We start from the raw sequence: 17053 nt of genomic DNA, 5'->3' as shown, positions 1-17053 counted from the left end.
CCATTTGAGGACACATTTAATATTTCTGTTCAAGTGCAAACTTTTGCTCATAAATATTTAGTTTGGTTGCGGACTATTATGAAGTGCTAAGATTGTTTTCTGGCGGTGACCCCAAGTCGACGTCAAGGTTTGTGGATATACAGACACACAGCAGACAAAGATGTGCAGTTATCGTACTTATGATCTTTGTCCAATTTTCATTTTAACAACGGATATGGCCGCTTGATATTTATCTTTCAAAGTCTATAGACTGAAAAGTAAAAGTATGTCACCGCAGGGGCATTTTTGTTATTTCTTGATGTTTGTCTAAAGTTCACACATTCGTATTTTCAGTTATCCCATGGCTGTCCGGGTCTCCTGCTAAGCATTCTTCGCTTGCTGATTTTAAAAGCACTGGGCATAAAACATCAAACTAAAACCATTGAATCACTGAGCGCATAATGCATAACCCGGACCCTGAACTTTACCAGAGTTAATGTCTTTACAGACATCCAAGACAATCCATCGGATGTTTCCCAGTCGCGATAGCGTACTGGCGTGACGACGAAATCAGGTGTAGTTGTCTGCTAGGTCTAGGACAAGTTAGCAAAGACAATTTCTTAGGCCTAAGAGCTGATCGGTCGGCGGCGTCCTGATGCGCCTGCAATTTCATGCACCATTGTCGTTCTCCATAGATTGTTAGATGTGCTCCTTTTCACAATCAAAATAGGCAGCTTGAAAGACACAAACTCTTTTTGTTTTTGAGATGGCGGGCATTTTCTCGCCAAATAAGGATGAATAATTTATAGATGGATAGATCAACTGCTAATTGTAGTCAATTATTCATGTTCCATTTGCGTCTCAGTCACATCCCACAGGAAGGAGGTGTTGTTATATTTTTATCACTGATATAATCAAACACGAGAAAAATACGTCCTGTAGTTATATTATCTTTGATGCGTCTCATGATTGTACTATTCAGAACTACTGGTCGTGATAGTGCTAATAGCATATCATAACCGTTGTTCCGTAATACACACACTCGTAGCTTTGATTGTGACGGTTTAGCGCAACGGGTGTCCTCAGACAGCCGTGGATGTGCCAAAACGACATGGCTAGCTGACAACGACGGATGGTCAGGTGGTAATCTTAGCTTTGATTGAAGACAGCGGACACGCGTTCCACAGGCCCTGGGACAATATCATATAATATATAGTCACAACTTTGTTGAGGAACTGTAAACTGGACCAGTTATAATATGCGAACTAGGACGGATTAAATTTCGCATTAAATCTCATGTTGAGGTATTTCATATAGGACAAGGCATGTGTCAACGAGGATAAGTTATAATCTGTTAGCCTAAAGCGGTAAGTATTGAAACCACCTTTCCAATGGTTTGTAATAATATGTATGTGTGTTCATTGGCCTTGGATAAAGACTTGTGTGTTAGAGACTCATACCTATTTGTACATTTTGGTGAGGGCCTATGGTCTCGCTTTTTTACACTTGGTCATCGATGTTTAAAGTAAGTACACACTTTATTCAACAAGTCATAAAATAATATTGCCATAAAAAGGCAATACATGGAGGTGAGCTGGTTTTGGTGTTCGTGGGATTTTTATAGTTAGCATGCGTACCCTCCATCCAGTATTGTTTCAGACACTGATCTGGCAATATTTTTCAAAATCATGTTTTAACGCCACCTTTTAGCGTCTCCCTCCTCTCCTCTCCGTCCTACTCTCTGGACGCACTGGACCGGCCTCCTCCCTCAACCTTTGAGAAAGTAAGACCCTGTCCGTCTCTTCCGTCCAATCATCCCGTCGGTGGTGAGGGACATAGTCACACCCAAGATGAGATATGGTGATAGACAGCTGTTCACGTATGATTGATAATTGCAAGTACTGATATGTGGCTATGTCAAAATATTTACGTCCCTGTTCGTCTCTTTTCACTTTTTCAACTTGTCTTCATCTAACTTTTTTCAACGTACTAGCATTTTCACTGAAGTGCTATATCGATTGAAAAGAAGACCACTTTAATATTTTTGAAAGGTATAGTCTGCGAAGGGTAAGCACAGGAATGGCCTTCAATAAATCCAACACAAGACTCTTTTAAATTTTTTAATTGAATTTGACTTTGCAAGATCATACACGTGTCCTTACCAATGTCACTCGTTAATCATTATTTAATTATATTTTGACAGGTGGCCACAGAAGACGAACAAGGTACAGTGGAACTACCGAAATTGTGCTGTTGAGGTTCAGTCAGTGTTGGCGAACAAGACGTGACGACGCAATTTATTTATTGGTGATATACTCAGGACAATGGATTAAGCGACCACTATCAGAATGCATAGCCGAATTATTCATAGGTGTGACAATCATCCCATTATCTGTCCATAGAAAGAAGAGTGGCCTACTTGCCAACAATATCATGAACACTGGACAAGTGACAAGACACGAATTCAAACGTATGTTTTGACTTTTTAAAATTTCGAGATATGTAAAAGATTAAGTGACAGTCGTAACTTATAACGTCCTCTCGCACGGCATATACGAGCCTCTTACCATTGAGACCAACTGCTGATTAACTTCCCTGTTCAAGGCACCAACAGTGTTGGAGTATGGATTTTGATGCGCTTGTTGCCGAATAAAACACATGTTATATCGCGGGAGAAGTCTTAGGTTCGAAAGAGGACATCCTTGGGTTGACATATCTTCGGCCGGGATCTTCGGAGATGTAAACCCAATGAAATAAAAATAAATGGATGAAAGTAAGGAGAAATGTTTGTAAAATATCAACTACTTTAGCAATATTTATGCCTGTTTTACTCGGGCTTGACAAAATCTACGCTATGGCAATGGAAATTGCTGAATTATAAGAGACACAAATGTGGATTTCTTGCCCGAAGTCTGAAAAAGTGATGTTAGCATTGACACACGCCAAGGAAATTTCTTGTGAATGATTTTTGAAATATGTGTTTCTGTGACTGGTGACTAATGGATAACAGCGGATTATCTTCTTTAAGGAAAACTGTTGGCGACAATCGCGGATTAATTACATTTGGGTCAATGTCCTAGAGGATTTAAGAGTGGGTCACGACAGTTAATTCCAAACTGATTTATCGATATAACCAATGAATTGAAAGGATATCCAAATAGTGTCATAATCTGAACTCAAACGAAAATCAACTGCGGACGTTTCTTTTTTCTGTTTGAGTGTCCGTCTCAGGGTTGCTAGCACAGATGCTGATGATATCTTATCTGCTCTAACCAAATTCCGTCATACATGTTTAACGCGTTTCTCTCCCTCAAACAGGTTGTTAATGAATTAGTCATTCTGCAGTACCCAAAGAACAATAAGCGGTCCCTAACAACCAGTCCATCGATTTCTGCTTATACGTTTTATTGGTTTGTTAACAGGGAACATTAGCTAAAGGATTTCCCGATCGTGGTGAAGGATATTTGTACTCAAATACATACATTGCATTGGCGTTGTCAACAAAGACACTTTTTTATAGCGCCTGTCATGCGACTTCAATAATTGGCTTGCTATGAACACCATTTGGTGTTTTACAAAGAATTGTGGATTATCAGGACGTGTAGGCCTTTCTTTTTGTGTGTTCACCGTCGAGTTTATCAATACTGTACCTGAGGATACCATAGGGTGATGCCATTGTTGAGAGGAATACTTTTTGATATGACACCCGTTAATAGTTCGTGTAGGAGACCTGGTTATTGGTGAGATTGTCGAGAATGGGGAAGTATACAACGTACATGTGGACGCAATAGCTAGGGCCTGCAGGAACGGGCCAACTTTCGTATCTCAAAAAAGGAGAACTGTTTACAGAAAGTCTTCCAAATATTGTTGTGAATGACGAGATTATTACGAACTCTGGCCTTCGACATGGATTCGACAAGGGGACTTAAAGTAGGGGTCCCCTAACCCTTTCAGTTGGATTAAACTTATTAAATTGGATAACGCAAATAACGTTGTGCCAAGTGTCTTTGACGTCACAATGGATGAAGACACGATACTCCAGTGCCCGTCTCCATCTGCCTTCATCTTGGATGACGATTTGTTGGCAAAGATCAGTTTGCATATAAAACCAAGGAAACGAGTGAGTTTCTATGACGACGAGAATCTCGTTCGAATTCGCGAGATTCCGCCGAGAGGTGATTCTCCATTATCCGAAGAGTTGGAGGAATGTGACCCTGAAACGTTGCAGGATGAATTTGAGAATATCAGCCTCGGCTCCATGATAGGTAGCTACGAGGTTGGGAAATCTGGTTCCAAGGGTGCAGACATTGTGTCTCAAATAACTGGCCTAAGCAATCCATTCGCCAAACCGATACGGTACAAATCATACGGCCCGAAACGGTCGTACGGGACACCAGGGACAGTGATAAAAACAAACCCTACTCCGGCGAAAACGAACTCAACTCGGCGCACGCGCAGAACTCATAAAGATGGGGATAAACAAAGGACTACAAAGAAATCTTCATCTCAGGCGACAAGTTCCATGTTGAAGCAGCGTGAGCGCGTCTCTAGTGCCAAGAAACCAACTGCCAAAGACCGCGTCCCAAATGCCTCGAAACCGAGGACGAAAAGTCCGAATCCAGAGACATCAGGGGTGAGACCATCCACCCCGAAGTCTAGGACAGAACTTAGTCTCAGGGACTCTAAACCTGGCATCCCCTCCACCGCTGCCTTTCAAGAGACCACCAACAGTTTGATAAGTGAATTGCCTTGGTTGACTCTTCCCAGGATACATCACAGTCCGTACAGACAAGCCGCAACGCCGCCTCCGCCGGGAAAGGGTACACCCTCTCCCACGACTTTCTCGCTCCACCACGAGGGTAGCCAGACATCTATATCTAGTCTAGATTTCAAGACACTTTCCCCGAGGGTCGACCACTGCAATGGTCGCATCAGTATTCGAAGGGAGTCCGGGACAGTTCGCTCAAACCACAGGATGTACGCTTGGCAAGTCGCGAATGGTATGACCAGCGCTACTCCAGTTATTACACCTTGTATTTCACAGTTATGGGACGTTAATAAATCACCAGTCGACTCAAAACAACCATCTTAGCATCAAGTGGTGACAATTATATAGATTTTATTTATATAGGTCGGTGTAATAACATGAAATGTCCGCAAGCCCAACATGGTAGTTATCTTGAGTTGGAAGTTAGACCAAGCCTCTGTTAAAGCATGTGATATAAAGGTACCATGATATTCTGTACACATTGATACTGCCATTGACAAGGCAGAATATAAAACTTGCAGAAACCTTTCAAGTTAGGTACAAATTCATTCAGGATACGACACCTTACAGCAAGAATGAAACTAATCCTGCAAGTGCCAATTCGGGCGCAGGACAAGCGGTACCTTTATTGTTTTTATGTATTAATGATAAAGTTTGGTTCAGTATTAATGATAAAGTTTGGTTCAGCCCAGAATAATATGAATTGGTAAGCAGCAGAATCACAGGGCATCTATTCATTGAAAATTGTGATGTACCCGGTTCGCATTTTACTGGCAACCCTTTGTCTCCGAGAAATTATGTTGTCAGTGTGGTTGGTCTACTTCTTACTACGAAATCGGTTAGGAGCAGTCGGTACGTAATTAAAGCGTTTTCACCTCAAAGAAGCATTTCATAACACTGGCGCAACCATAAAAAAGTCGTGACGTCTCCTAACCGATTTCGCAATACGTGTTTCATACCGGATATGCCATTTAGGCACTTGGTACCCCTGAAATGAATTATCTTGCCTTAATTGTTGAAGTTGAAATGACATTAAATGATATTTAAAAGAAATATTTTTCAGCCTGGTTGTTATTATTATTTTCTATGATTTGCCTACTTTATAACTGTACGGATGTATGTTCATCGTTCAGTGAATTTAAGAGTATACTAAACAAGATCTGGTTCCACTATATAGAGCATTCCTGCACCGGTCGCGGCGAAGCCAAACTCCGCCAGGCTCCAGTGGTAATTTGGTAATCAAAATTACCCGTTACTACGATGTAGTGAGAAGCGGAAGTATATCACCAAAAGATACACTGCGGACGCAGTGGATCGGCCTTGTCCTGTCGCCAGGAAAGACGATCAGGATGGCGAAATGGACTGCATAGGAGTCTACCAAAAGACGGCATAATAAAATTACCGAATAATCACTGGAGCCGCGTAGCGTTTTGCCGCCGCGGCAACCACAGTGCGAAACGAACAGCGGAATCATGCACATGAGTCCCAACAATCTAAGGTCCTGATTATGTCAATATTTTGCAATAGCATCCCTATGCAGTCATATCCACTCGAACCAGAACGCATGAGTGCATTAATTGACATTCAATCTCCCTTGGAAACAATGGATAGGGCCTATTAGTATTTTATGTTAGTAATCTCCTAAGTGAGTTGGTCTGATTGCTTCGTTTTACCATAATAGTATGCACTACATGTAAGCACTACACATGTAAAATGAAAGACTTCAGTGACAAAATTGAAAAATCGAGATTCGAGGATGAGGCTGCCGGAGCTTCATGAAGGCAGGAGACAAAACCCGTTTATTACCTCATCATTGACGAACAAACCCATGCATGCAGTTCTGGTCGGACGGCGCACATTCTTAATAGACCCTTGCAGAAGTCTTTAAAATCAAATTTTAGAAAATGGAACATACACCAACAAAACGCCATAACTCGTATAAATTTGTGAATTTCCCAGGCGTTTACCTTTGTATTATCTCAACTGACTTTACGCCACGCGATTTCGTATCATGGAAGCAATGGAACGCTAACGATTTTTTTCAAGTCATTAATCAATCTAATTGATTAAATTATCAGGATTCTATAATATCAAAGCCGCGAGGTTCAATAGTTATTACTTCGTTGTACACGGTGACACGGAAGACACGCATGATGCGTACGGACGAGCACGGCGGGTGACTTTGCTTGATATGCAGTCGTCTAGAAATTATGCAGGCTGCACACCGAACAATATTTTCTTTGCGACTCAACAAATTGCAGTTAGTTCCAATGAATCGAGTTGCAATGAATGCCTATGCACATTGGAAATGGTTCGATATCGATGCTGAACTATTATACCATGGAGCCTAAAGTGGTCAGTATCTCCAACGTTAGTGACAAAATCTGTTTTAAACAACCGCGCCAAGTTGCTCAAAACTCAATCGGAGTTTGAGACAAACGCCAGCGTCAGCTTAACTATCCGATAGTAAATTTCATTAATTAGTAGCGTTTAAGCAACCTGCTCCTGTGGAATAATGAAACGGTTGTAATCAACAATTTATACTTGCTGTAACTGGAAAATCGTTGAAAGTGTTTTTCTAGGAGTGTTCAGTCAAGGGCTTTGGATACCGGTGTTTAACTACGAGTAGGCCTCCTAAAAATATTCGTTCACTGATTAGTGAATTACTGCGGGGGTAGAATACTCGATATCAGAATCTGAGCAGAGGGAAACAGTGAATTGAAGTGTGTCAATAAAATAGCCCACATGCCGAGATTCCGTGTAGGCATGGCCCTAAAGCAGTTGTATCGAAAATCCATTTTATGAAACATTTTCGTATTAAATATTCATCAGAGTTATTTGGATCGATCTCCATTTCCCGTTGTCGATGGTCCCTTGGTGTGATGTTCATTGTACTAAAAGCCGCCATAACGTGGTATCCGTCGTCAAAATCCCCACCGCGTTCAAAATCGGAACCTCTCTAATTTGTCGTGAACTGCGCCGCGATACATGTAAAATTGATGGATCAATCAGACCCAGTATGTACTCATTAAAATGTTAAATCCTTGTGTGCATAGGTTCTTAGCTTTGTCAAGTTTGTCAAGTTTGATTGCATGGATTGATTGAATATGTACAATGCAAGTATACTTCTAAAAGTCACAAAATTCAAAGCAAATAACGTTTAATTCATCAGGCGAACCGAGCTAGTTATAGACGGAACGAAAGAATGAGAAAATTAAATTTCTAATGCGTCTTTAAAGTAAGATTATCAATATCGCCAGCATTTTTGCAATAGATAGTAAGGTTGAAGAACAGCTTCATTGTATTATGAATTCAGGTCAGTGATTTTATGTGTCATTATAAATGTCCTATCATGCCTCAACTGAAAGCGAATTTCAGGAGATGCTGATGTGTAAATGGACAATCCAAAAACAAACTCTAATATTATGCCAAGTTTCATCGCTCTGGCTTGTGCAAACACACGGTTTTACTGAATATAAGTCCTACAGTGCTGCCAGCTCGTGTGTTAAATTAAAACTAACCGCTGCTTTATTGATGTAATTTCGCCGTCGGTAGATACGGTATCAGGAGGACGAAATGGAGTCTAGACCGGTGTGCAGATGTGTACAGGGGTATGCGCGCAATGACCACTGCACAACCCCTTTTCAAACATCCTGAACTTCAGCGCAACACTCGTCTCGGCACCAATGACCGAGCTTCGAACCGGTAACGTGTGCGGGGGAGGAGCATACCACTGACTCTGGTATTCGAGGATGCATGCTTTCAAAAGGCCTGAGAGGAAGGGGGGGGGGGGGGCACCGGCCGCGAGTAAAACCCGGGGACCAACGTCACGCAACGTCTTACATGTAGGCCTACTTTTACAGTAAAGGTGAAGGGCTCGTGCCGGCCTAATCATGCTTTGATGCATCTCTCTATAGTGTCGATTGCTTCTCTTAAAATGTTGACAACATTCCTCCTCAAAACTACGAGAAACTCCACATGTATATGTCTCTGACAACATATCCTCCCGACACACTTGCCCCAGAACTCAGCTCTGCATCCTGACATAATCAGTGATTTTCAATATACTCCGCCTCTCGATATTTTGTATACGAGGTAGGAGTATCAAAAACCTGTATCTCAGGCCAGGATGACTTAAGGGGAATGCTTCTCTGAAAATTAGACTGGCCTCAATATTATTTGAGTAGTCGCGCTTCGTTTTGCGGGTCGAAGATACACTCCGGACGCAGTGATAGGGCCTTGTCCCTCACCCTATTAGGATTACGCCATGGACAAACCCTCTCGTGTTGTTTGTCGATCTGTCCCTGTCAGCTTCCCGCAGGACAATTGAATAATGCAAATTCCATTTTCAACTTAAAAATGAAAATCTATTTTCGTATCAGACATCACATTGCCATGAATGGCAGACTATAGTCACAGCCATCGTGCATGACTATCACGGGTTTCGCAGTAAGTTCATGTGGATGTTTTTCGATAATTAGAAGGAAATCCCATGATTATACATGAGGTCATTTAAAGGTGAAGTAAACCAGTAATTTCAATTTTTAAGACCGTTTATTTCATACCAGCTAATACAGCGAGGTGGTTACATTAATTTGACCAAAATGCAACATGTTTTGCAAATTTGTCATTAAGACCTTACATACTTACTCGCAACATGTTCGTACAAATACATACTAGCATACAGGATGTTTTTTGTACAATGTCAGTACATGTATATGTATTATGTCCTGTTACATTAAGTTAAAGGGGGGACTGCACCTTTAAATCAGGGCGCGCATAAAGGAGATGATTTATATCTTTTGCAGCTATTGAATTCGAGATCGTTTGCAGCCGTGACGAACGGAATTTTGAAATAGGCAGGTTTTTTGCAATCGTCTGTTCGAACGCTAAAATACGGAAGTAAGGTAAGTTTTCTACAGACCAGGCACGACGCGATGACCCGCATCACCCAGACAACTTGGGGTTACTTAACCAGTATCGAACTCAATGTGAGTGACGCGTTGAATGACATCGAACGACAGGGGCAACATCCTAGGACTTGGCTTGCGCTTGTTTATCAAGAAACGGTCTTAGATGGGTGAAATTAGAGTACAGTGGAACCTCCCTTAGCAGACACATCTCTAAAGGACACCCTCTCCATTAAGGACACTAGTTATGGTCTCAAATTGGTTGTTTCCACTCAAATTGACCTATCTTATATCAGGACACCTCTCTATTAAGGACAGCACTTGTCTGTCCCGAGGGTGACCTTAATAAAGAGGTTCACTGTATATACATGAATCCTTTGAATTGATCTCAAGCGGCTACTCATCAATTTGCGAGCCGGAAATATCTAGGCCAGTCAGTCGGGCCTATACGAACGAATAACATTCTCTGGGGCGTTGTCGGTGCACGAAGCAGCTAGATCAACAACATTAAGGTAAGTTCGATTTCTCGAATAGTAGCAAGGCGTAGTTGTCTACCTGGAAGATATTCTCGTCTGGGTTGTACATAAGTATTTAATAGATGCAACTGCTGTTGGTCTGCGCATTGAGGAGAGAGCATTCTGCGTAGGCTTGGTGATATGATCTGCTAATGGTTATTCGTATTCGTGCAATGTATGTAGGCCTTTTCCTGAAAGCGAAGCAATGCAAAGGGCTATTATATCTAAAAAGATATCATCTGAATATTTGTATGCGTTGATATGACGAAGGGGAGAACTGGCGAGGCGAATTTTGGGGCTTGTGGCCGAATTTCCAAGCCGATCCATATACCGGCGCTGATCCAAGGATACATGTATTTTAGGATTGACCTTTACAGTGGGCATCGTGCGCGTTCGATTTTCGTGCAGCGTATACCACCCTGTTCAGAAGTGACCAGTGCATTTTAATGTTATCTATCACAATTATTAAACGATTTATTGCATACTACAGGATAAGTTAGAAACAACAGTACTCATTTTTACTCATTTTATTGCAATTTCTAAGTACAGGCCTTCATTACATGTTTTATTACTAATCAACTAAATGATTCTTTTAATTAACATCTGGATGATCCATGAGGTTTTTAAATGTCCTGTGGTACTCCCCCAACAGAGGTCTCATCTTAAAGTGCTGCCGCACCCATCTGATCGGAGCCAAAAGACCGAATACCGCACGCATGCTACCCTATGTGACTCGCTCTAAGTGCAACTGCTGTTGGTCTGCGCATTGAGGAGAGAGCATTCTGCATAGGCTTGGTGATACGATCTGCTAATGGTTATTCGTATTCGTGCAATGTATGTAGGCCTTTTCCTGAAAGCGAAGCAATGCAAAGGGCTATTATATCTAAAAAGATATCATCTGAATATTTGTATGCGTTGATATGACGAAGGGGAGAACTGGCGAGGCGAATTTTGGGGCTTGTGGCCGAATTTCCAAGCCGATCTATATACCGGCGCTGATCCAAGGATACATGTATTTTAGGATTGACCTTTACGGCCGGCAAGTCGGCAGGCGTATTTCGGTCCCCGCGAATACTGTTCGTAAGGCACCCATTCCATAGAGCTATACCCGATACTATACTATACGCGAACAATAGTTTCATGGTCATTCCCCATAGAGGTATACGGTATACTACACTATACGCGAACAATGGCTTCACAAAGGGTGCATGACCATGAAACTATTGTTCGCGTATAGTCTAGTATAGGGTATAGCTCTGCTTAAGTAAAAAGGATATTGTAGAGAGAGAGAGAGAGGACTAAGGGTGTGAAATTGGTGGTCCTCGGGTGACTAGACACATTTAGGGGACTGGGCCATGTTCTAATGAGCAATCAATACGTTCGCATAAAAGTCCTAATAGTTTGATACACTGATGGGATGATTACGTCGTAACCATGGTTACAATTGTGAGAGGCTAGACAGCATGTGGAGTCGGTGAATGCTACCGTTGAAACGTTCGGTCATATATCTTGACGAGAGTCTGGAGCGCGGTCAAGGGCAAGTTGAATGTGTCTTCCGCATCCCAACATATAGTTTTTAGCTCAGCTGACAAAGTCAGCGGAGCTAGTCAAATAGCTATTCGATTGGTGTCCGTCCTTCCACCCATCCTGCCATCCTTCCATCCATCCATCCATCTGTAGGCAAAGTTGGGCATTTTGTAATCATACAACCGAGGCACTTCAAATCTAGTCTTGCTTATAAACACCGCAGAAAATGTTGCTTACGGAAAAAAATTTGGGCGATTCGACTTAAATTCAGCTCCCCAGGGGGCAAAATGCGTAAATGAAAAAACAATTTTTTGACGCTCTATTCCAGCAGATAAAAGCTCGAAATAAAGTTGAAAAGGTCTTCATGATACAGAAGTTTTGATATAAAATAGATTAGTGTGGATTTATATCACCAGTTGGCGGTAGTGAGCAAAACTGTTGTTTGACCCCGGATGACCCCGCTTTAAATTTCCCGCCGGTTACCTGGAGTACTATCATCAAGAAAATGGCGGTGACCTTTTTATTTCTACCGGAGCGATGATTTTGTAAGTGACAAATTTTCTTTTTTAAGCCTTTACGGAAACGTATTTTGGTACGAAACTTCACACGTTTATAGAAAAGATCAACGAGAATGTGTTCAAATGCCCTCATAACGATGAGTTCAACAGAATTTGGTCAAAACAACCTTCGAATGGAGTCAACTTTCTTTGCGAAATTGAAGCGACGACATCATTATTTATCGTAATTTATGCAGATCTGAGTCCAGCTGATGGGCGATGTTTTGATTTGTGTTCAAACTATTGGAAACTTCGGAAATTAGTTCTATTAGTTCTACTATTCCGTAGGAGTATATTATAGCCATTGATGTTGACAGCTAAAAGCACGAAAACTTTGTTCAGGTTTCTCGTCCAATCACGTGACCTCTCCAACACTCGATAATGCACTCTTTTCGTCCACGTTTTAGGCCAATCTTCGGCCTGAACATGAAATCTACACTGCCGCTGAATTCTATAAATAGAAACTATTAACATCGCGGCAGTGTGGTTCCCATTGTGCGCCCTCCCACTTCACACCATGTCAGGAACTTTTACGGAGAGAGAGGGCGTGCGGTAAGAAGAATGACCAAAATGACGTCACGTTTTCCTGGCAATGTCTCTTTAATTGCCAGACCAGTCAAGCATTGGGAAAGCATCTTTAATTCAGACAACGTTAGAACTCGAAAAACGAATATGTTAATTTGCAAAATTAAAAGCAGATTTCACCACTAACCAGCCAAATCGGAATACGACGGCACAAAATGTTCTCGCTTTCCTCCTGCTAAAAAACCTTGTTCCCGCACTCTTATTTTAATTTATCCCAAGGAATATGATATGATCTGTTTTCACTTTTTTGTAATTAAATGGTATTCATATAATGAGATCAATAGTAGTGTCCGTGTCAGATCCCATCATGGAGGTATAAATAATTATTTATACCTCCATGATCCCATCGTTCAACTAGTCTTCTCTCCCCAGGTGCCTCACACGGACCTTCACGTACTCAAGACCAACTCTTACAATATCGCCCTCAAAACAACCCTGGAGTCATGAATTCACAGGTGCTCCTGTGAAATCTCAGTTCTAGTTTATTTATCAAACTTTATCGAGGGTTACCCGGTTATCGAATCGAATGGATGTGTCGATCGTCGGGGCGGATTGATATGTGGTTAGGTTGTGCGTCCAAGGCGATTACTAATAGGTCATTCAGTTAGTTTGAGAAAGATCATGATCATGAAGATGCGTGTTGTGTTATCATAACTGGAAAATAAGTTGAAGTTATTATTAGTACTACGATTCTTACATGAGTAAAAAGTAGACGTTTTAAGCAACACAATAATGTTACTCCCATTTTTTCTGTAAAGCTATACTGAACTAGGGATATCTTCCGTTGCCTCCTGTAATATTTACATACCATGGCTGATTAGTTCAATCATATTTCATCCAGCTGGCAGCTCTGCATTGGAAATTTTAGTGGTATAACGTGTTCTCTTGACCTTCAAACAGTAGTATAAAGCCGATATTTACTACTTTATACCCTCAGTCCTATGTTATTAGGTCATATCCAGCTGAGCGCCAGGCCCTTGGGCCTCTTGTTCCTAGTAAGATGTAGGGCTAAGTCGCATTCATTGGAGTGTGGGGTGGATGTCTCTCCTCTCATGATATTCTCTCCCACTTTCAGGCAAAACCGGTGAATCAGGATGACGGAGTTTGTATTATGCGAGAACAACGATGATATGCCGCGGCATCCGCACAAGGCCGTACGAGCCCCAGATGAGTTCAAGTCCATTGTCTGCCACTGGCCGGAAAAGGAGGAAGGCACGTGGGGCAGGGCCAGCGTGGATGAGTATTGCAGTGGTCTCCAGGCGTGGTTCCCTTGGGGCGGTCAGGAGTACGACTCCCAGAACTTTGACAACTTCCAGGTATGTCCAGTGGGCTTCTGCGCATGTACTACACTGTAAAGTCGTCCATGAGCCGTTGAAACCTCTTGATTGTAGGACCATTTGTGACCCGTCACAGCAAAACCAGGCGCTTGTCGCACAGAAGAAGAGCCTAAATGACACCAGAAGATAATGGAAGAAATTGATGTGCTCATATTTCACAAAAGGCAGACAATAGAGAAATGAACAGACAGTCCGTCTCAACCTGCCAAGCTCAGAGCGACATGCGCCTGGTTTTGCTGTGATGGGTCACATTTCTGTTCCTGGTGCGATGTCTCCTAGAAAAGAGGCCTGCCATATGGTCTGATGACAGATTGAGGTCAATAGAAACCAATAACTTTCGAATTCTAGCCTCCTTCTTTTCTAGGCTGACATATTTTCACAGGGACTATGTATATATAATGGGTACTACACACTACATTGACAGCTATCATGCAACAGGAATAATCAATATGGTATAGCAAGATAAACGAAAGATACACCACACTAAACACAGGTGTTCAGATATTCAAAACCAACACCAGAGGTGTTTGTAAGGTGTCATTATTATGACATGTGCTAATTATGTATTCAGGGGGGGGGGTTGTCTCCAATGCCCACATCAGTGTCAATATGAGTAAAGAGAAGATTAACTATTTTCTTTCATATCTTTGTCTCTTTACATTTTACAGGTCTTGGTAAAGCATGGCCACTATCGTTATTCTTGGATCAGGGTGGAGCGTGTCCGAGAAAACCCCGAGAAATTTAGACCACTAGAATTGAATGGATACTCCCCAGCTGTGATCAGTGGACGACTAGGGAAGATCAAAATCGACTCTTTGCGGGGATGGTCCTCATGGGGTGGGGACGAGATTGAACATGATGAAAATGAGGTTGAGAATGCGATCGTCCTGTGCGTAAGGGAGAAGAATTTCACTGATGCGTAAGTGCCCAGGTTTAACTTTAAAAGGTTTGTTCCGCAGTGCAATGAAAAGCCTAGTAAATGTCAATTTCATCATGCAACTTCCTTGTAACAGCATGATAACCTGTCCTTTAGAATGTTTACTCCATGTCCTGTTCCCAACCATTCTCATATCAGCTGAGTGTCCAGACACATGGACCTCTAGTTTGAGTTATGCCATATCCCACCCATCCAAATCAAATAACTTCCAAGCTGGTATAAATGGATCCTTTCGTTCAAGTCATGCTATATCAAACATCACTATAAGCAGAGTTCCCAGGCAATCAGGCCTCTTGTTCAAATGATTACAGTAAACCTCCCTAAGCGGACGCCTCTCTTTTAAGGACACCCTCTCACATTTGGTATTTCCATTCAAATCAACCTCTCTATTGAGGACATCACTTGTAAGTCCCAAGGCTGTCCTTAATAGCGAGGTTCTACTTTATTACAAGCAGCCGAGTTCCCAGGCCAGGGGCCTCTAGTTCAATGATGTTTGTGCCAACCAAAAGATTATAGGCATTCCTGTACATCTTTTCAGCCCTGCACATTTCAAAAATGTGTCGCATGGAGACGAGCTGCCACACCATGCCCTCCAGTCCGAGGATAGAGAAGGTTCCTATGTCTGCATGTGGAATGATGAAGAGGAGGGGACATTTGGCCGGATCAGGCTCAACGACGATGACCAGATTGAGGCATGGTTCCCATATGGAGGACAGGAGTATGCTTCACAGGACATAGGGTGCTTCCAGGTAGGTGTGAAGTTTACACCAAATACAGCATTTTCACCAACTGGAAAATACCCTTATCCACTGAAAGGATCTCCAACAGCCAAGGCTACTGCATATGACGCAGGTGCCAGTACTTGCAAGTCCTAACGTCTCCTACACTAGTTTACAGTAATAAATTTGCTTGCAGGTGCTGTGTAAAGACCATGACTACAAGTACAAGTGGAAGGATGTCAGCAAGGTCCTGAAGCGTCCCGAAAAGTATGAGGTATTGCGAGTGAATGGATACTCACCCGGGATCGTCGATGGCCTACTTGGGAAGATCAATCTGGAAAACGAGGGAGCCTGGCACAGCTGGGACAGCGAGGAGAGATACTTCGGTGGCGATGACTTTGAGAATGCCGAGATCCTTTGTTATAAAGAGAAGGAGGACGATTAGACTTTACAGGACGTCCCAAAATATCCTGCTGCCTCCTGCACAAGATAATTTTGACATTCCTGTTTTCTCCGGATATAGGATACCTCCTGAATTTCATAGCGAGCGAAGGGGCAAGGGGGCTTGGATCACTTTAACCTTACTTTTAGTGTGTAAAAGAATATACAATAACCTAATAATGCATCCCAAATATGTAACCGGGGATCAATCGATTTGCCTTTTAGAGTATTTTAAGTTTCAGGATATGTAACTAAGGAATTGGCAATCCCTCGACTGGGTCTCTACTGAGGCAACTGGTACTAATTTGTGCTGGACCGTGATGCCTCCAGGAGTAGTGAATCAAGGCCTAACTGCTCAATTGGTATTTGTAGTAACGTTATTGCTAAAAGTTCTCGGGCTACTAGTGTAAATAGAATTTACTAAAGGAGTTAATGCTAACGTGAGCTAACGCCATCCTTGGATTCAGGGTTTTTTTCCACTTCTACGTCACATATAACAACCCCGGCAGATAGCAATAAAATTCTCTGCGAACAGCTGCTGTTCCAATTACTTTACACTCCTGTACACGTGTTGCATAATACAATAAGACAGATCTTAAAAATGTCCAATAAAGTTTTAACAATTAAAAACCTATTTTACGCTGTTACATGTACCATACATGTTCTTCTTTGTAGGCCAGGAGCTATATCGGAGCATTTGGGGCCTGAACATATCTGTCAACTTCGGCAGACAAATGAGCTACAGAGTGAGAGTTATAAGTATTGACCAAACGATCAT

General features: G+C 42.1%; 2 protein-coding genes across 4 annotated transcripts; both read left to right on the top strand.

Annotated features, from left to right (window-relative positions):
* Window positions 1–1057: 1057 nt before the first annotated feature.
* On the top strand, window positions 1058–5774 carry LOC135487097 (uncharacterized). 2 transcript variants are annotated; one of them, XM_064770459.1, is made up of 2 exons: window positions 1058–1346; window positions 2183–5774. In XM_064770459.1, the coding sequence occupies exon 2, from the start codon at window positions 3998–4000 to the stop codon at window positions 5069–5071; it is 1074 nt and encodes a 357-aa protein (XP_064626529.1). In that variant the 5' UTR covers window positions 1058–1346; window positions 2183–3997; the 3' UTR covers window positions 5072–5774. The 2 variants fall into 2 exon arrangements, with proteins under 2 accessions (XP_064626529.1, XP_064626530.1); XM_064770460.1 differs by lacking the exon at window positions 1058–1346 and adding an exon at window positions 1395–1504.
* Window positions 5775–9592: 3818 nt separating this feature from the next.
* On the top strand, window positions 9593–16909 carry LOC135486637 (uncharacterized). Of its 2 annotated transcripts, none has more exons than XM_064769589.1 (5): window positions 9593–9654; window positions 13917–14157; window positions 14847–15097; window positions 15654–15864; window positions 16031–16909. In XM_064769589.1, the coding sequence occupies exons 2-5, from the start codon at window positions 13936–13938 to the stop codon at window positions 16277–16279; spliced, it is 933 nt and encodes a 310-aa protein (XP_064625659.1). In that variant the 5' UTR covers window positions 9593–9654; window positions 13917–13935; the 3' UTR covers window positions 16280–16909. The 2 variants fall into 2 exon arrangements, with proteins under 2 accessions (XP_064625659.1, XP_064625658.1); XM_064769588.1 differs by lacking the exon at window positions 9593–9654 and adding an exon at window positions 10014–10169.
* The last annotated feature ends 144 nt before the right edge of the window (window positions 16910–17053 follow it).

The sequence above is a fragment of the Lineus longissimus genome, chromosome 4 (assembly GCF_910592395.1).
Source record: "Lineus longissimus chromosome 4, tnLinLong1.2, whole genome shotgun sequence".
NCBI classification, from domain to species: Eukaryota; Metazoa; Nemertea; class Pilidiophora; order Heteronemertea; family Lineidae; genus Lineus; species Lineus longissimus.
Note: the sequence above shows the minus strand (reverse complement) of the source record. Positions and strands in the feature narration are given on the sequence as shown.